Here is a 22,347-nt window from a genome sequence, read left to right on the forward strand (position 1 = left end):
GTTCATGTTTGAGGCATTAGACAGAATTGATCATGCTGCAGAAATTATATATTTAAATCATATATAACTTTCATAATTGTATTTTTGCATTTAAAATGATCTGAGCAGTTATAAACAGAAAAGCTAAGAAGTTTAAAATGTGACAAAGTATAAAATAACCCTTCTATTTAACATACGAAAAGTACAGTCATACATAATCAGAGAGACGCTTAATAAAAACTCAGAAATGGCCCTGCCTGTCTCACTGTCTTCTTATCTCTTTCTAATAAGAAAATACTGTACGTTTGCTTTTCTTCTTTCAACATGAGGCTTGAAATCTTACACATCATGTTGCTCCAAAACAAATCATCAATTCCAGCTATGAATTCATGACAATCAACAGCAACTATATCATGGCACCAACTACTGGTAAATGTTCAAAATATGTAAAATGAATTACACAAAAACACTTTCTAATAGAAGTAAGCTTTAAGTACATGATAAAATGTAAAACATAAAGATGCTAAAATTCTTTTGCAAGGGGAGGCTGTTTTAAAACCGATACACCAAGATGGCCTGAGAAGACTCAACTGGCTGTCTGATGCTTAATCAGGGTTCATACAGAATTCTGAATGATAAATTCAAAGACTTTTCCCAAACTTTCAAAGACCACAAACAGATTTCCAAGACCTAGTTTTGTTAACATTTTGTATACAAGTTATATTATATGAGAAAACAACGAATGCAAAATACTACAATATTGTTTAATGATGAAATGAAACTGAACATGTCATCAAAAGAAAGAAACCAAGAAAAGTCAACTACATCCGAATCTAACAACCTTGGACAATTTTATTTGAGATTATGGAAAGAAATTAAACAGTTTGGGTTTATTTCAATTTTCAAAGAATTTTAAAGACCTCAGGTAATCTGCTCAATTTCCCAAACTTTCAAGGCCTTGACAATGCTACGTCATTTTTCCCAAACTGTCAAAGACCTTCAAAGTCCATATGAACCCTGTTAATGCAGCTTTAAACAACCAAGAACATGTCAAAGGGTCTGATGCTGCATAAGCTAAAACAAATTTCCTGAAATCCTAGTTAAGACCATTTTGTCTTTTAACAGCTGAATCATGAAGCCATCTCAGATATTCTTGAGTGACAACAAGAATTTCATGATGGCCACCATTGTGGCCACATGGGATGTCAGATTTTTGTTAAGCACCAACTAGATATCACCTGTAGTCTGGATAAAACCCCTTAACTTGATATGATTTTCCATTCCAGACTAAAAACTAGTTAAAACAGTGATTTTTAAGATGATCACTGCTGTGGCCATACTGGCTGTCCATTCAGCACCATTTTTATTTAGAACCAGTTAGACATTCAGAAGTCTTTCAGTAAACATCCAACATCAATAAGATCATCCATTCAGGAGAAGTATCAATAACAATATTTTCAAGATGGCAACAATAGAAGCCATGATGGATTTCAGTCCAGCATTATTTTCACTCATGACCAACTTGGTACCAGAAGAATGTCAATATGACTTTCAGTACAGGCAGAATAATGATCACACAATTTTCTACATAGCTGTCATCATGGCTACATTGGATGTCACTTTCATATAGGACTAACTAGATGTCATGGCCCATTGGATGTCACTTTCATATACAACTAACTAGATGTCATGGCCCACTGGATGTCACTTTCATATAGGACCAAGTAGATGTCATGGCCACATTGGATGTCACTTTCATATACAACTAACTAGATGTCATGGTCCATTGGATGTCACTTTCATAAAGGACCAAGTAGATTTCATGGCCCATTGGATGTCACTTTCATATACAACTAACTAGATGTCATGGCCCATTGGATGTCACTTTCATATACGACTAACTAGACGTCATGGCCCATTGGATGTCACTTTCATATAGGACCAACTAGATGTCATGGCCCATTGGATGTCACTTTCACATACGACCAACTAGATGTCATGGCCACACTGGATGTCACTTTCATATACGACCAACTAGATGTTGTGAGAGGCTTTTACAGTAAAGACTCCATGTTGATGCACATCTGTTCAGTAGGAGTAGCAATAAACGATTATAAAGATGATCAATAGGGTGGTCATATTGGATTCCTGCTCAACAAAATTTGCATTTCAGACTTACTACACCATTCAGTGAATGCATGTGTCTGTGTGTGTGTGTGTGTGTCTGTACGTGTATGCAAAGTTTCATGGCAATCCTCCAAGCAGTGCACAAGTAGTAGAGATATAAAACTTGTGCTAAGGCATAGACAGATGGATGGAAGACAACAGGCCATCCCATAAGCTCTTCTGGTTTATGCCCGATAGAAATACAAGCTGGGTGTGGTCCACAAGTACCTACCTTTAACATTTTATGTTGCTGATTCAAGGAGTTCAGCCTATTGATATATTCTTGCTGTAAAAAAAGAAGACAAAAAAATTATTTTGGTAAATAACTTATATTTTATTTAGCAACTTATTATTATAAGCACCAAACAACTTAAATTGACCCCGCCCCCATTTCTCACCAGCAAACAACATATTGGATTCCCAATTTTCACTTACAACCAACAAGACCATTGGATAATGTATATATGAAGTTTCCTGATAATGCTCCAGTATTTTAAAAAAAGTAGTGATAAAAACCTTGTGCTAATGGATGGATGGATGATGGACAATGATCATCTTATAAGCTCCTTTGGTCTATGACCAATAAAGCTAGAAAGTACTAGTGTTCTCTTGAAGGGACTGTCCTACTATATGCTGAGAGGAATGTACTGAAATCCAAGACATGTGAAAATAGGAATTTCAAGATGTTAATCATAGTAGTCATATCGTATGTATGATCAAAACCATTTTCATTTCTGACCAACGAGATATCATAAGTATTTTGGTGAAAACCTGTGGTAATATGACCATCTATTCTAGAGGAGGAACAATAACATTTTCAAAATGGCTGCAGTGGTAACCATACTGGACATTAGATTGGCATTATTTTTTATTTAGGACCAATTAGACATTTAAAAACACAATTCCCTTGAAGAAAAAAACATGTCAATATGACCATACATCTAGATGGAGTTGCAATAAGATTTTCATGATGGCTACCATGGCAACCATATTGATGAAAACTACATGCTGCGAAAAATTGACAAGATTTTCAAGATGTCTGCCATAGTGGTCATATTGGATTTCAGATTGGCACCACTTTCATTCAGGTCCAAAGAAACAAGACATCACAAGAAATCTTTTTGTGAAAATCGTATGCTGATATGACCATCAATCCATGAGGAGTAGCAATAAGATTTACAAGATGGCCTCCATCACAGTTATAGATCTGCATCATTTTCCTTTAGAACCCACTAGACATCTTAAGAAGTCTTCCAATGAAAATCCCAATTCAATATGCCTTTCCATTCAGTAGTAGTGATAACAAGATTCTGAAGAATAATCTAAACCATTTTCATACAGGACCAACTAGACAATATAAGAAGTCTGCTTGTGAAAACTTGATCTTGATGTGACCAAGCCATTCATGACCAACTAGACTATGGAATGAATACGCATGTAAACTTTCATGGCAATCCTCCAAGTTGTTCAGAGGGGTAGTGATAACAAACTTGTACTAACGGAGAAACAAAAGACGATGGACAAAAGACATCCCATAAGCTATTCTGGTCTATGTCCTGTTGAGCAAAAAAGATCCACATATTCTTGACAATTAAAATGGACCAACCTACACATTTTCCGATAGTTACATCCCTTTTAATATGTTCGAGGCCATTCAGGACTTTATGATGTTCAAACGCCTGCATGGGAAAAATTACAAATGTACACAATATGCAATAATTCAGTGGTCCCATTTCACATTAAACTGAAACTTTTAACACAAAACATAATAAAAGCCCTGCTTTACTTTGCTGTCTAACACTATGTTCCCTTCCAACTGTAGGATTATTCACCCCAAATGACCTCTGACCTTTGAAACTCTTCAATGTACATGGACCCTGAGCAAGTTCAGCTGTCAGTGTCTCTGTCTGTGTGTGTGTGAGATATATGGATTCTTAACATAGCTTTAAAAAAATTCAGTCGTATCAATGTCAGCAGTGTGGCAGTTCATAGTGATGTCTAGCCCTGGGGCATCATGCTGCAGACATGTAGCATCATTTCCCAACCAGTCACACTATCCTGACACAAAGATAACCAGTCCTAACACTAACCTCAATGCTGAGTGCCAAGCAAGGCAGCTGATAGTACCATTTTTACAAGTCTTTGGTATGACTGCCGAAATTCATAATCCCGCAACCTCCCAAGGTGGATGCTCTAATCACTTAGGCCTGTCATATTATCATCTCATGTAATGTGTCACAGGCAAAATAAAAGTGATACCACAACTCAAAGAGCCATAGAGAGTTGATTTAAAAGGACTTCCATATAACTGTTTCAAGAAGCATTTTCCTTAAAGAAATTAGACTGCCACAAAAGCAAAAGGACCACTCCATATAAGTAAGTACCACATTGTGTGTCAGTTGAGCAATCCAATTTTATCCCACTGTATTTCTTTATTCATTCATCATGTTTGGCCAATACATAAATAACAAAAATCCTACTTTAAAATATTAATATATTTTATTCCACTGTAATGGCTTGTATTCCCTCATATATTCAAGCAGTTGGAAAAAGTAATTCAAGTGGGCAATATTCTCAAATGACCAATACCAAAATTATATCCAAGTTCTTCTTATTTTTGTTTACAAAGTTTTCACTTAGTTCTGATCATTTCCAGTCCCAGCTGAGGTTAAGTGATCTCGTATCCAGTGTTTATGTGGATTCTGGCCCCTGGATAAGTCTGGTTCCTGATCTTTTTAGGTAGCTGTATATAACTTACATATCTACTTACTATATGCAGAAGACCCAAGTCTGACTAATGTATTACATGTGTTTGTGTTTTGCCAAAATGAACAGTACACATATCTTGAACAGTATTAATTGATCTGCAGTATGTACATGCATTATATTTTACAGATGCAATTGCTGGGAGACACAAATATTGATAAATCGTAAACCAAAAAATGCAGACTGCATGTAAATTACTTTGTCAACTGCCAACAGTCAATGAATTGTCATGCAAAACCAATAACAAAAGGACACAAAATTTTTAAAGTCTATGCCTTCAGGTACACATGAACAAAAAAGGTGAGCTTGACCTCTAGTTAATACAGACAAGAAAGTGACCTACCTTATCTGTATCACAACGCTGTCTAAGCTCCTCATGAGCTGCATTCAAGTCTGAAAGAAGAGAAAGAATCTATTCAAATGCATGACATTGTGACTTACTCTAATCCACTTTAATGTGCATACAAAAATGACCCAATCATTACATTATAACATCACTGTCATGATTTATCTAGGTGTCTCACAGTGCTATGAACTCTTGGAGAGACTGGACATAAACTGAAAATGACTTGATTGGGTATGACAATTCCAAAGCTTAACTAGCCTGAATAATCAAAAATAATTTTTTTAAAAGTGAAGTATCATGCAAGGGGCCAATGTTTACATTGAAAAAACCCAAACCAATCTGAATTACCAAATCACTGTCTTTGACCTTTATTTTGGGGTAAGCAGGTCACAACTAAAATATTGCAGCCTAGTTGCAATTTCTCTTTAATTATCAAAAATCTTACAATGGTAATATTACAATAACAATCATGTGAAAGAAAATGAAGTCAACTAAAAGTTTACAAGACCTTGGAAAATCTCAAGCAAATTACATTTTATGACCTGCTGTAAACTGAGAGTGAAGGCTTTCAGTATGGAAAACAATGTGACCTCAAAATTGTCTGAATGAGAAAAAAATTATGAAAATACCTTTTCTTCTTTGTATCTGACCAGGAGTCTATAATGCATGTTTACAAAATATGTATTTTAAATAGTCATTTAGCTATTATTTTACAGACAATTAGTGATGGTAATTTTTCTTATTTTATTTTGTTTTATGCAATAAACTTTAACTGACAATATTTTCACACCAGCATTTTTCTATAATATTTGGGTCATTTTTTGTAATTTTTGTTATTTATTCTGGAGTGCTTGGACCATTGGTTATTTAAAAAAGATTAGTTTTTAAACGGTAAAAAAACCCAGAGCAGTTCACAAGCAGGTTTCCTTAATTCCATACACCCTGTACAGTATAGCTGGCCATTTTTGTCTTTAAAAAAAAATGTTGCTTAAGATCTTGTGACAATTTTGTGTTGTAATTTGAATCAGAATATGCTGAATGGTTCTAAAGTTGTGCTAATTACAAGCACAAAGTCCCATATAAAGATGTGAAGTTGACTGAAAAGAGTCATAAATCTGTCCAAAATGGTATGGATAGGACAAAGAACCATAACCTTGTTGTTGTTGTTGTAGGGTTTAACGCCATTTTTCAGCACAAGATAGGCTATACATGGCGGCCAGTATTAATGGTGGAGGAAGAACCCGGAAAAACCCCGGAAAGAACCACCGACCCACGAGAAGCTACTGGCAAGCTTTCTCACATAACCACATTAGCCAAATCCGAGACTCGAACTGACGCAGACAGAGGTGAGATGGCAGTGATCCGTAACGGTGAGCGCTTTAGACCACTCGGCCACTCGGGGCCCCAACCATAACCTTGTCCAAAATAGTATGGATAGGACAAAGAACCATAACTCTGTCCAAAATGGTATGGCTAGGACAAAGAACCATAACTCTGTCCAAAATGGTATGGCTAGGACAAAAAGCCATAACCCTATCCAAAAGACAAAGCCCCAGCTAAATCTGTGTGACAATGTTCATGCCAATTTCCATCAGGATTCTTGAACTATCCTGACTAGAGATGAGATTCCAACTTTTTATGTGAAGACAAGAATATACTTGGTAATGGCCATGACAGCTTAAAATAAAGTAGACAAAGCAACAACAAAAAAAGAAAAAAAGAAGGCACATTCAAGTCTGAGACAAGGTTCATACCAAATTTTGCACCTGAATGTCACTGAGTTGAATTGATTCAAAACAAGAAGTCTCTCAACAATGGACCTAAAAATGTGATTAAAAGGTAAAACATGCAATTTGCCTGCAGTATGGTAACCAATCAAGTGTAATAGTTACAGACCTTTGGTGGTTTAAGGATCAATCAGATGCACAGACAGAAAAGGTGATTACTGAAGAGCTTCCACATCTTTATATGGGACCCTATTAAGGCAGCACACCAAAATTGATCACAATGAAGAAATAAATACCAGTAAAGGGTTAGGGTTAAACTTACCAAAATATCTAGGGGTAGATCTTCCATCTAACTATATCAAATATTATTTGATTTCAACCAGATTTGTGATGCAGTTTTAGACGTCATCGATGGAGCCCATATTCCCTCAGAGTATGGGCTCCATCGAGGACGTCTAAAACTGCATCACAAATCTGGTTGAAATCAAATAATATTTGATACAATTAGGCTGCAGAGATGAGAGGAAAGCCAATCAGTGGTGATAACTCTTAAATGGTGGTATATAAGGGTGGAAACTGAATTCTTTCAATGTTGCATCATTTCATAAATAGCTGCATACCAAATATGATCAGAATCCAACGATTCCCATAAAGTTATCCTGCAGAATCCAAAATAGCAAGGGACTAACAGTGAGAAAGATGAAATGACATGAGTACTACAGGGCTATTAAAAATGTCTAGCAATTGACATGAGTACTACAGGGCTATGAAAACTGTCTAGCAAGTGACAGGAGTACTGCAGGGCTATGAAAACTGTCTAGCAAGTGACATGAGTACTACAGGGCTCAGAAAACTGTCTAGCAAGTGACATGAGTACTACAGGGCTCAGAAAACTGTCTAGCATGACTCTAACTAGATTTTTTAATTTGTTGACAAACAGACAATATGATTCCCAGGACACCAATGACTTTATTAAGTGGGCCCAAATTAAATTTCCTCAGCTTGGTACACTAGCAAATCTATAGATGAATATCAGCTTAATTTTGTTTTATTTCTTTTTTCTGGTTGGAAAAAGATATACCATGATAATGATTTATTGGCAATGACACTGTAACCTCTGTATAGGTTCCATCTGCAACTAATGAAATATTAATGAAAAACAAATGACTGTGCTACAATATCAAATATCCTCAATACCATAAATAATATGTCACACAGGCATGTTACCTGTAGCCAGCATGGCTTTCTGAGTGGAATTGCACAAACATGTCTTCATTAAAATTTACTATGGGACCATACATATTATACTCTACCAAGATCTGCATAAAAGTGAAATCCGATTTTAAATTTTGTTTTAAAAAAATCACGAAATGTTACATCAGTGTAAAATGCCTGTATAATATATTAATACAAACTGTGCCATATTAAACATTATCTTTTTCCAGTCTAAATTTATACAGTAAGTTCAACAGTGAATGGCCTTATAACTATGGTATGCAGTATTGAACACAGCAGCTGCATGACATTTCCGATTCCAAAAAATTGGGAAATAAACAAAATACAAAAAGTTCTTCAGGAAACCCAAACTACCCTTTGCATTATAAATGTTGACAAAAATATGCCAGTGCAACTAAAACGTCATCTAAATCATACCATTTTCAATCATAACAATGTTATGACTTCAAGAAATTATGTCCAACAGTCTCAAGTTTTGCAGCCTCTAATCTTTGTGTTCTCCCTCAGTCTATAAAAATCACAGTTATGCTTGTTACTTTAATATTTCATGAAGAAAATTATTTTATGAAAATATATAAAGATCTGAAAATATTTCATAATAATGGATCAGTTAAAACTTTAATATAGATTTTACCTGTGAAAATTATATTGTGTATGAAAAACCGTAAGCATCAGCATCATTATATATTTTACCCAGGGTTTTCTAATCTGAACTTGGCTGAAATAACATCAATGTCAAAAACTTTGGGAGGAAAACTGACAGTGAACTTTCAAATAATACAACTGAGAATAAGTACTTCCAATACTTCAGAAAAATGCAGAAAATGTTCAGACTCAAAGTTAATAAAGACACAGTACGCACTGAGTACAATGGCCATATTTCACTTGTGCAGGTGTATTTATCTATATAAACCCAACACCAGAGTGTAAAACCTGTGTCAAAAGTGAAGGCAGGTCTGTTCTCCACTCTGGCATGGGTATTATGGAGTTCTCTAAGGATTAAACTCTAATACTTACCAGCTATTATTGCACTGCTAAACCTTGATCTGGTGCAAGTTGTCAATCCAAGGTGGTTTGCCTTATAGCATAAGCAATGCTTTGACAACCTTACTCTAAATCTGATTTTGGCAGACAAATTATTTGATACAAGCCAGACATGAAGGACTGGTGGAGAATTTGTGGGACACTGTGCAAGAGGGACAAGCTGTGTAATAACAGTAGCTACGTACTCAGTGGTATATCCCTGGGGTCATCTATCATATTTTATTTGTCAGCAAAATCTCTCAAATTCAAGGACATTCAATGACTAATGTGGCTCTCACCAGTTTTTATGTACTTTTGAAAGAGTGACTTATGTAAGGATGGAATGGAGAGAATATTGGCATACCTCTATGCTACATTAATGTAATGTGGATGATATTTCTTTGGATATTGTACATGATCTAAGCACACTGCTAACTAAAATGACTACTCCCTTGTACTAAAAAATCGGCCTGAATTAGTCTAAAGTACACTATCCATAGCAGCTATTAAAACAGGGTTAATGAATTTTGCCAGACTAGACAATACCAGCTTCTGAAGGTGCAATGAATGAATTACCAAATATATAAAATGTACAAAAAGTTATTGGCTCTTTTTTATACAATTTACATTTGAAGTTTAGGAAATGAAAATGACCAAGTGGAGCTAGCAGTTTTTTGAAAGGTGCACATCTGGAGTAAGGCCAAGCTGTATACTCTATAACCCATAGTACACCCATCAATCATACACCAAAATAAAGGGAATTAAAGGTTCTTTCAATTATACCCAAGATATACAAGGTTATTTTTAAATAGCCAGTATAACCAGTGAGGAAAGCCGGGGAAATTCTTTTTCTTTAAAATTCTAACCGTATGCAAAATACGAAACTGCAGAGTGCCACCTAAGTGAAGAATTTATGACTCTCAATGATCCTTACTGACCATGCAAACCATGGGTAGAGTGAGCAGACAATGAATTTTTGTTCAGTCTTGCTATGAAAGTATTTGTGAGATTCTGTCAACTGATAGGTGAGAAAATTCATGTGTAAACTAAATTCTGACAACGGACCAGAGCCAACATCTGATGGTTGGGAATTAGGCACTGGACACAGATCTGAAGAAAGGAAGCAGTACACCACATTAACATACAAAGTCTGCACTTCCTCCTCTGTCGCCTAACCTGTATGACTCACGGTACTAATAGTTCCGATAGTAAACCTATGCAAACACTGTGATATTAAAACTTGAATAACTTTAAATTGCTTAGTGTTCATGATCAAACCTATATTTATCATTATAGATGCATACTGAATGACAGCTTTCTGTGTAGAGAAAAGGATATGAGCCATCACATTTTCTAGACTTACACATGTTTGAAGCATGTGCTTTCAATTCCACACCAAAGAATCAAGTACTAATTTCGATAATGAGTGTACCCAACTCAAGACTGTTAAATAACCGAAATTCCATCAATAAAACACTTTTTTTTTCAGCTACAAAAAAGATAAGCTCACAAAAGATTCTTATTACTAAAATCTAATTTTCATTATCAACCAATCCTGGCCAGCAAAACCCACATATAATCTATTTTATCTTCACTAATTTCCAGACTGGAATCCATTTTTCCATACCATTAGTACCATGTGTCCTGTAGGGTGGGATGAAAATAGAGACTCCAGAAGAAGAGAAGGGTCTGACATAACTGGAAACTGATCTGTGTCAACCAAAACTGATGGTTTGCCATGCTGTCCTCACTCTCAGGGCAATGTAGATTTATTACATAGTACATGTATAACTAACCTTGAAAAGCATCTAAAAAGAGAAACAGACCTTCACAGAAATTGGTGACTTCCCTAACTGAGAAGTGTCAAAGACCCACCCTGGAAAATGCTGGATCTTTCAGTGAAGAAGAGTTAGAAGTGGGTCCCAACTTTTTGACCAATTAGCTCTTGTAACAGCTAATGAACTAATAAACCTGGACAAAAATTAGGACTGGTTACCAAGAAGTGAGAACAAAAACATAAGTAATGTTTGATTAGTAAAAGGTACTCAATATCTTCTAATTAAAGGAAAAGGGACACATAAGTTGCAACTTACATAATGAAAACATTCGATATACAAGAGACGCTTGAGAACAGCATGAAATCAAAGGAAAAAGATGTTGAGCTTCCAAAATGATGAGTATCTTATTGGGATTGTACTTTTTACATACATTCTATACCTCCAATTACTAACTGGAGGATGGAACAATTACCATGGACTGGGGACTAACATCAGGAAGAGATACTGCAACTGAAATGAATTTTGTAAAAGTAAAACATTACCAATCAAAGAAAAATGCTAAAAAGGACTAGGCTCACTTTTGACAAAAATCTGCATAACATCATATTTTAATGTTATTTCCCTGTATGTATTTACTGTATCAATACATCTTTTAATGTTGTAAATACAAAAATGATAATGTAACATATATAAATAAATGAATCTTAGTAATGCAGTATAATAAGTTTTTGGAAGCATTTTTATTATTACCGGTATGGTAGATTTTATTTTAGACAGCAGCAATTGCCATTCAAAACCAAGAGGCTCAAGTGGGGCTGGTATCACTCACTACACAGACATAACAGTTGACCATTTTACTATCCATGTTTATGTAGTATTTTAAGATCACAACCTGGGTAAATTGTCTCAGAAACTTTATATCTTGTTTATTTCTACCCATTCTACTGTAATTGATTTTTTTAAAAATGCACTAAAGATAATGGCATCATTAATATGTAGCCTCTTGCTCACAACTGTCTTCACTCTAGATCATGGCAACCAGTATAAATGGCGGAGGAAGAACCTGGGAAAACCCCGAAAAAACCACCGACCCACAAGAAGCTACTGGCAGGCTTTCTCACACAATCATATTGGCCGAAGCCAAGACTCGAACATAAGCAGACAGAGGTGAGATGGTAATGATACGCAACTGTGAGTGCTTTAGACCACTTGGGGGCCCTATTTACATGTACTATTTATGTATTAGAAAGGTGGATATTACATTTTTTAAATACAGAAATCAGTGAAAAATAACCCTCAAAGGTTTTATTTACATATGCCTGCAACCTGTAAAAAAATAACTGCTGATGTAGTAATTGTACAAAATATTTAATTTATAAATATTTCACCACCGTATAATTATGACATATTTGTGTTCATTATTCTTGTGTAATTTTTTAGAACATTCTTTTAGTGATTCTAAGATCATCTTCAGAAGATCAGAGAAGAACAAATCTTATTTTTAATACAGAGCACCTTTATGAATGAACCAAGTCCATTCAGATTATACCTTATCAACCTCAACTACCATATGACAAAATATAATGATGGGTGATGCATGTTAAATGTTGTCCATAATTTCACCACTCCTGTGGCTTAGAAGTTACAGCATCTGCTTTGGATGCTGAACATCATGGGTTCAAACCCAGGTCGACTTATAAAAATTGTACTAGCAGCTGCCTCGCTTGGCGCTCAGCATTAAAATGTTATTGTTAGGACTTGTCAGCCTGGTGTCAGGAAAATAAAACTGAGGGACATGATGCTGCATGTCTGTGGCATGATGGCCCATTGCTGGACATCAATATAAAGTGTCACACTGCACATGTCGTAGCAATATGACTCAAACTGGTAAAGCTATCTTAAAAATGAAAAAACATGCACACACATTTCCTTTTACAGCATTCTACTAACCATTATGTCATCTGATACCAAGACAGCAGCTCATGCATATGATGTCACAAGTTACATGTACCTGTTTTAAATCTTGGTACAGCATTTTATAATAGATATCAAACCATCCATGACCATTTATGTTGACCACATATTAGGACTTTTAGAGGGTAATGTGAACCTGGTCCTTTACCTCCATTACAACAACAGAAAATTTGGTCAACAGACATGTCAGCACAAAACTCTATAAAAGGTATATAAAATAAAAGATTAAGGTAAACAATACATAATCCTTAAATTAGATACAAAAAGAAAAAGTCATTCATCACTTTCATTTCAAAACAATGGAGTCCCTATGGAGGTTTCCAAGAACTGTATAGAGGATACTGAGCCTACTACATACATAAGACAGACACATGCACAAGCAAATAATACAAACTGTATACTGAAACATATATACTTGCCTATAACACAAATCCAACTGCAAACTCCACAGACCAAGATCTGCAGTCACATAATGCACCAGCAGATATGGTAGATCAGGATCTTTGTTGTTTGCACTTTGACTCAACTTATATGCAAGTATATATGGTACATGTACTAAAAATAAACATCAATTACTACAACTAGATTTTGTATGTTCCCAAATGCACCATTCATGCCCAAAATGCAAAGGGACTGATGTTGTACTGTCTGACAAGAATTTCCAGGAAATAAAAAGACCATTTCATTTTTAACTGATAAGTGTTCAAACTATTTCTGATATTCTTGAGCCATAAGCCACTGTGGCAGCCATACTGGATATGAGATTGGCATCATTTTCATTTAGGAAACAGTAGTCATTATTAGAATACTTTTGGTAAGAACTCTATGCCAATATTACCAGTGACACATGAAGAGTACCAATATTATTTTCAAGATGAAGAAGCCATATTTGATAAAAGACTGGCAACACTTGCACATATGATCAACTATATAAGAAATTTATAGGTGCCAGCCAGGGTTGTTTGATTCAAATCTGATGATTTAAATCACACCCAAAAACTTATTTACCTCCTTTTTTAAATATGATGATAAACTACACTGTGACCTAAATCCTTGAAAATAGCATTAGTCTGTATTACATCCAAAATGAAAGTCTAAATAAACACAGGTTGGATATGCTCAACAGATTGAAACTGTGTTTGAACATTAAATTATCAACACATGTAAAATGTTAAATCTAAATTCTAAATAAACACATGTATGATGATAGGATCTGCTAACTAATGTAACTGTGACTTTAGTTTGAACATTTATTAGTGGCTTGTTCTTCCACAAGATGCACTACAGGATAACGTTGCCGACAATCCTGCCTGGAGAATCGGTCAATTCTTCTCAAGGTGTGTAAGGAGCATAGGGGCTGTATGAATACTGGAATTGCTGACAAGACAAAAAAATTTGGTATGTAAAAAGAATGCTGAAGAGTATCCTGAATGAACAGTCCTGCATGCTAATCAATGAACCACCTCTCCTTTTTACCATCTTATTCTTACAAGCTCCAATGGCCCAAGTTCTGAGACTTCCTTGAACTCTATCACCTAATCTGTTGCATCACAGCTGACCTCCCCAGTCAGTTTCTACAACACAATACACAGGATCCTCTGGATAGAAGAATTATTCAAAACTTAAAGTCATCCTTAAAATAGGCTTGCATGGTTTACCGTCCCCAAACCACACAACTGTAGCAGCAGGTAGGTGGGTAGGTGTAGGTTTCTTTACTTTTGTTAGCCTCCTTCTCACTAAATATATTTTTGCAATTATAATGATAGTTAAACGGACTTGTGGACAAAATTTCAGTTGCACAATTCTGATGGCTCAGACTGATGAAAGCTACCAACAAAATTCATTGTCTTAAAATAACCTGCCCTTGCTTTTTTAATGTGCATTTTAGGGATAATAAATCTGGAGTTGACAACATGCATAGTCTGTCAAGAGCTGATACTAAATACTGTTAATAACAGATACATTTTATTCCTGGAATTGCTGAAGACACAATGGGCTTCTGGTGACTTTGCTTCTAAAGAAATAAATCACATTATGTTGTAACAGTCCATCTGATGTTTTTTTTTTTATTGAAAAGGCATAATTATATTTATCACTGTACAGTATGATAGTTTGTTGACTTGTATCTATATACCGCATACTATTCTTTAGAACAAAAACAAAACTTTACCTTGATCTGAAACTAACTAAAACTATGATTAGGCCAAAACAAAAAATGTGTGTTTCCTACTGTTTCATTTTTATAAACATTATACATACATGTATATTTAATGTGACTTTATGTTTTTAACTATGGGGAAAAAAGTACTGAGTCAGCAATGAGAAACAGTGATGGTTGCCCGACATGAAACATTTTTTGTTTGGCCTCACAGTGCATTTTTATTCCAATAACAACCATGGGTAATATACAATTATTATAATGCATAGTATGTTATACATACATACATATATATATATAAAATGACTGCAGATCCTTTGCTTTCATTACAAAAGAACATAACATTTACCACTTGTACTACAACAAAAGGCAACTTCTCTACAAAAAAAAAGAGAAGAAAATAACTAATTTTAGCTTTGACTATACACAAACCTATAAAATATTAATTTTGTAATGTGCTATAAACAAACAAATGAAGAAAAAATTGCAAGGAATAATGAAGAATAGATTAAAATGGTCAGAAGTCTACATGTTGAAGATTCCCTAGAGTACTCAATAAATAATTACCAATTCTAAGGATAGGTGCCCCCCCCCCCCCAAATATTGCTTGCCCTGGACCCATTCATAACAATTTATCAAATATCTTTGTTGCTTATAACTATTATGCAGAGTTCATAGAGGTAATGACTGAATAATTTTGTGAGGATATAATAATAATAATAATAATAAGGTGGCTCAATGCAAATGATGTCAAACAATCGGGCACTATATAAATAAAATCTTCAAAAATAAAAGTAACAATGTGTCATGCCTGCATACAGGATCTTTTGGAAAAGATAAAACTGTGAGCTTTGATCAAAAAAATTCCTCAATCATTGACCCAAAAGGGCATATGTCGGGATGAAACATTCAGCATTCAAAGATAATACACACACTGTAATTGTACATTTTTATATCGAGTCCATACATTTTAGTTACATGTAGGTCAAAATAATATGTATGCAGATATCATGCAAGGGATATCAAACAAATATACTCACCATCAGTAAATGACTTATGGGCGAGTTTTTCTTGGTGAAGGGCCTTCTCAAGGCGCCTTCTATGTTCAAATTGAACTGGAAAACATTTGTCCTGCACTAATTACAATGTAATCTCTTCCAACAAAGGTTACAATGAATACTGTTTCTCAGATCCAATATGTATCACTTATGAAAGTAAATTAAAATGAAGAAAACTTAAGTTTCCTGGAAAAGACTTCAGCGAGTGCAACCTCTACCTTTCCTGTCAAGCCAGAAAAAACCTCAGATGTATCAGGTGCCAGAGATAAACCTTGATGTATTAGGGTAATTGATTTCACCATTTAAGTGGAAAAAACCCACAAAATTTATTGCAAAATAAAATTGATCCATTTTGTGAATATAAGTCTATCAAATGAATATCTTGTTAAATAAAATAAAAAAATCAATACATTAGTTTTCATATGCACAGTGATGTTGCATTTTGCCACCTGATCCCATCATACAATATGTTCTTTTTCTCTAATGAAATTCAAAATGGCTGCTAGTGTGACACCTCTGAGTCACTTTCACTGAAAAGGCCATGGGTGCACCCACTTAGAAAAGTCATGTACCGTATTTCATGTTATTTTTCGTACACGAGAAAATAATTTTGAATTTCCGTGTACAAAAAAGTATAAGTAAAATAAATAATTATCATTTGGTGGTACTGACCGTGTATGAAAAATAAAGGGATAGTACCTGAACAAGTTCTACGGAACACATGCTACTCGACAACCTAACGGTACAAATGTACAAAGTAAATGCATATTTTCTGTCTCATTCTGCTCTCAATTCAAGAATCTAATTACAATAAAAATAAAAGTACTCAAAGATTTTTGTTGTTATTAGTGAATTGATAGAGAGAGAGAATTATGTCTCAGTGTGCAAGCTCATTTGCATTTAGAGCATATGTAGCTGTTATGTTGTGAAATGTTGGCAAAATGATTAAGATGGTTTGAACATGTATTAGTTATGGGTATTATTTATTGGTAAATCGTATGTAACGATATGAGACCAAGTTGTCAAGAAATTAAGTGTAACTTGTATTTCTGCATTAACAATAATCTCAGTATAAAATTGCAATAAAAAATAAAGAACATGGAATCATGTTTTAGTTAATGTGCACGAGCGAGAGAGAGAGAGAGATGAAACAAAATTTTGTCAGTTTACAAGACCTTATTTATTCAGGGTGGTTTTTATTTGTAGTGTTTGCAAAGAGAAAAAAAGACTGTTACCTGACGATTGTGATAATCCTCATGTACTACCACCCTACTATATTCCATTATCAACACCTCTAAATCAACAATTCATTCTTGTTTTAATTACAATGTACATTGTCACAACAACCACATGGCTATGCAGTGTTATTTACCCGGCAATTAAACATGTTTAGCACTTTGGGTTATTCCAGTTGAAACTGAGTGCCAGAATTGACAGAAGAGGTCAAATCAGCGAGGCTGCCAGTGGGGAAATGAGGCTCTCTTTAGGCAAATGAAAATCTGTCAATGTGCTATTAAAGCCATTGTCCATACAGTAGATGTTATAAGGACAAGTGATCATACACATTACTTGTTATTCGAACTCGCCAATAAAGATAATAGTGGGTTATATCATAGAATATATATGCAATATGATTTCCGAGGGTCACATGAACCCCTTGACTTATACTGCGGGCACCCATGCTTATGCATCAATCATTGTATTTTCTCACCAACAATTAATTATTGATTTTTGTAAAAACAAAATGGCAATACACTATTTTCGATTATTTTAGCAAACATAAATCTTCTTAGTAGAAATTTTATGTCCAATAATTTAATGGATTTTTTTCAAAAAATACAAGTGATATGTAATGAAAAATTATTATACATTTAAATAATTAATATTCTGATAACTGGATTGTGTATGAAAAATTAAAGGGTATGAAAAAATACATGAAATACGGTAATGGTGCTTAGAAACAGATAAAATCACAGCAATTTTTTACTAATTGGTCAAAATATCAAAACAAATCAACATTTTTGGTAGGAATACCCTTTCCTGGGGAAATATTTCTCTTTTGGCTTTCGATAATTTGGGTTCTGGACCCTCACTCATCAGAATTTGAGTATCCAGATGAAGAAAAAGAAATGGGGACAATTGATACACAGCTTTCAAATACTGGATATTGGAGATCCAGAATAAGTTATCAAGGTTACAATGGATGTACATGTACAACAAAATGGGGATCTTCAAGGTCCAGAATTTTAGATCTCGGGAACTCAAAAAGGGCTTACTGAGAGCACTTATTAGTCAGAAAGGCAAGCAAATACATCAATTCATTGCTTTTTTCTCTTTGTAAAGCTATGAAAAGTGAAAGCCATGCATTCTTGTACAGCAAGTTCACAATATCTATAACAAGCTACATGGCAACTCCACAACATAGACTCTGAACTGCCAACATGTATGTATTGTACAAAAGTCAATTAGACAGGACTGAGAAAAATTATACAGTATATACTTCCCTATAAGGTCCACCTGCAAACCAATGAACCTGATCTGCCATAGCATACTGTGCCAGCAGATCTGGGTATACATTGGGTATTTTTTTTTTTTTGGGGGGGGTCTTATTATTTCTCCACAGGACTGTATTCATTATGACCAAAGTCACACACTTCTCCCCTCTAATTATATGGTTGAAACCACCCCAAGCATTAATCAGTTCAGTGCAATGTAGGAGTAATATGAACTTTTGTATTTACCAGGGTCCAATTAGTACATATTTATATTTTTTCCCCAAAACCCTAAGATATTATGCCAGGAGCTGATCAAAACTTAAAAAGCGCATGTAGTCAGAATTTCTGACATTTGGGGATAGCAATTTTCTTGTCAACAAAAGGGAATTTGCAAACATATTGAAAATCTAAACATTTGTTAAATACTACCTTAAAATAAATGTTTTGATATTCCTAAATTTCTTCAAGTGAATAAAAAAGACAGTGAAACTGTATGTCCACATGTTTTTAATTTATAGGATAACTTGGGCTAACTTGCCCCTCAACTGTATATTAGAATTCACATTGCTTTTACTTACCGTGAACTAAAAGCACAATCCGGGTAAATCATAGAATGTAGATTCATTGTTTCAATGGTATGTTATCTTGTACCCAAAAACTGAGTAGTAAAGTCAAGACAATACTTCTCAAGTATGAGGTTAATCCATCTTTACAAATCCACAGCGTGTCGATAACAATTGCCAAAGGATCAGCCCATAAGTTTATACCTCTTAAGCTGCCGATCAGACCTATTAAAATTACATATCTATTGATTTAAAAGTTATGAAATTATTATATGGTGTGTTAATTTTGGTAAATAATTTGACACACTTTTGCAGTGTAACATATATTAAAGATTTGAGAATGATGTTACTAACTATATGTACTACTTCTGCCATGCTGACAATATATTTTCAGTTTGGATTAAAGCCTTACCCACTTAATTCAAAAATCAATTTCACGCAAAGTACATCAGTTAAAATTTTCAAAACAGCTAAAAAAAAAGGGTAAAACTCTTATTCTAAAAATGTATGTTGAGTGCATATTTGGCCCAATAAGAGCATCAAATGGTATTTAAATATTTTGTTGTGCCAATAATCACATGAAAATGTGTGATAAAATTATAATAAGTCAAAACACACAAGATTTCACTTATTTTTTTACAAAAAAGCCAATAATTCCAGGCAAGAAGTTATTACGTGAGAACAAGATATGCTGCGAAAAGGACCCATTTGGGATTCCAAGTCCAACGTTATTTTCCGAAAGTCACTTAAAATTATCCCCATTGCTTGAGTGTAGCTACTGTCATGGCAGAAAAAAAAAAGAGGCTGTGAACAAGTTATTGATCTAGGTCTAGATTAAGTTCATTTCTCATACACATAAGGAGCCATTTCAATATCTGTCTAGTTTAGGCAGTGCATTGTTTCCATTAATCTGAGTTTCCACTCACCTTTCCCATTTTTGATATTTGGACTCTTACATTGTAGTGTATGGTCAGAGTCAATTGCCTATCTAAAAGTTTAAATTCACTGATACTATGTGGAAGCAGCTTAAGGTAGCCAATTACCAGCAGGCTTAGCAAACTTAAAATTAATGTTTCATCGAGTCATACTTGCATGAAATCAATAGGAAAATTATTTATTCTCTAAGAAATTGCAAGTATTATAATGGTTCTGTCTTTATTCCATTGACAGATTAGACAAAACAACAGCATTGATGAATATGACCTGGTGCTCACCATTTGCAATGCTAATCACATGGCCCATGCAAATCTTGCAACCTAAATTCTCATGACATCAAAGGTCCAATAGTCACACGATATCAACAATAATCTGTTTCCAATGTTGTTGTTAAAACGACTTGAAAATATAAAATAAAATTCACACACAGTTTGTAAAAGAATTAAATGACACATAATTCTCAGCATACTTATTCCCAGAATAATGATCAGAAACCTGTCTATTGCAACAACCATGACAAATCCAGATTCATCCAGCACCTGCAAAAAAATGGCAGTTACATTATACAACAAAGCCATCTCTGACAGACACTCCATTATTGATGAATCTGACTTTCACCAAGTTGCTGTGATTAGTTTTTTACATTGTTTGCAGAATAAATATAATAAATATCTGAACATCGGAAAGGGTTATATCACACAACCATTGGACTTCAGATGCCATAGGCATGTAGGCTCTAAGATTTGTGTGGGTCATGTGACTAGCAATGTAAAAATGGTGAGTGCCAGGTCAAATTTCATCAATGCTGTAGTTTTGTCTCATCTGTCAGCAGAATAAAGGCTGAATGATTATAAAACTTGCAATTTCTAAGAAAATAAATCATTTTCCTATCAATTTCATTCAGGTAAGACTCAATATAACATTGTTCAAGTTTGCTAGGCATGCTGGTAAATGACTACTGTATCCTGCCCCCACATGATGTCTGTGAATCCCAACTTTGTGACAGGCACTTTACTCTGACCCTACACCCCAAATATCAAAAATGGTGGGGAAAGGGTCACAGGAAACTCGAACTGTTTCCCTAAAACCACAAAGAAATTTCAGCTACAGTACATGATGCCAACATTTTACCCATGTGTTTATTGCAAATGCACACAACTTCACCTCATACCTGTCCAGCTTTCATAAGTAAACTGTAGAGTGGCACCTTAATTCCCTTACATTTAAATGTCGCGGGAACGAGTTCTAATTTTCAGCACGATTTCCATGTCGTTGAATCAAACACTACAACACAGTCTTAGTGTCACCTAATTTCGATGTAAAATATTTTATCATGCAATCTCTCTTGTAAAAAATATATATACATAAGTTTATGCGCAACCAGAAAGCACCTGCTATCGCTTAATTTTACATACTACTCTTTTATGCATACCTTGTAACTGGGCAGACACCGATTCATGTTCTCTGCGATACCTTTCTGCACTGCGTTCTGTATCTTTCAAACGTCCCGATACGTTATTAAATAAGTAAACAAAATAAATTGCAAGCAGAAGGACTACTGCAACTGCAATAATCTTTATGATGGAGCCGTTTCTTCGAGTCATGCTTTAGTTTGTTTTTCTCTGTGAATGTGTACAATGTTACTTTCGCGAATATCAGGTACCTGCCAACTCACAAGTATCCCGTCAAAACAATATGGCGACGTGTCAGGAGACTGGTACATACAAATGGAGTACTAGCTAGCATATATGATCTGAAAATAGCACAACCATTCAAGTCAACTTAAACGATTGAGAACCATTCATAGTCTGTTACAGTGTCCTTCATTTTAATCTTATTACAATAGATTGAAAATATAAATTATACTTCAAGGTTAGGCTAACCATTCTAGTGTGACTGGTAACCAGTTGTTAGTTTTCCATGATAAGAAGAGGAAAGCAGACGATTCTTTCACGGTCTGAAGTGATCGCATTTATATTTATGAGTTAAGGCTCAGAATGAGGTACTTGGAGGTATTAAAATAATAATTAATCAGTACCGGGTCAGGTTAACATCTGAATAAGTAGCTTAACTGTGACAGACTTTGTAAACTCTGCATGAAAATCCAAGAAAAAAAGACCTTTTCGCCTCACAGTGGGTTAT

The 22,347-nt window shown here is 34.7% G+C and overlaps 1 protein-coding gene across 9 annotated transcripts in view; it reads right to left on the reverse strand.

Annotated features, from left to right (window-relative positions):
- LOC149782240 (uncharacterized) overlaps window positions 1-21,905 on the reverse strand; it is an 84,854-nt gene extending 62,949 nt beyond the window's left edge. For all 9 annotated transcript variants that reach the window (XM_089933627.1, XM_089933626.1, XM_089933625.1 and 6 more), the window contains exons 1-3: window positions 21,638-21,905; window positions 5,255-5,304; window positions 2,378-2,431 (exon numbers count right to left, since the gene is read on the reverse strand). In XM_089933627.1, coding sequence (XP_089789753.1) covers window positions 2,378-2,431; window positions 5,255-5,304; window positions 21,638-21,809 — 276 coding nt within the window. In that variant the 5' untranslated portion in view covers window positions 21,810-21,905. The remainder of the gene's footprint in view (window positions 1-2,377; window positions 2,432-5,254; window positions 5,305-21,637) is intronic.
- Window positions 21,906-22,347: the final 442 nt, after the last annotated feature.

Source organism: Sinohyriopsis cumingii, chromosome 15 (genome assembly GCF_028554795.1).
Source record: "Sinohyriopsis cumingii isolate HCF-2022 chromosome 15, ASM2855479v2, whole genome shotgun sequence".
NCBI lineage: Eukaryota > Metazoa > Mollusca > Bivalvia > Unionida > Unionidae > Sinohyriopsis > Sinohyriopsis cumingii.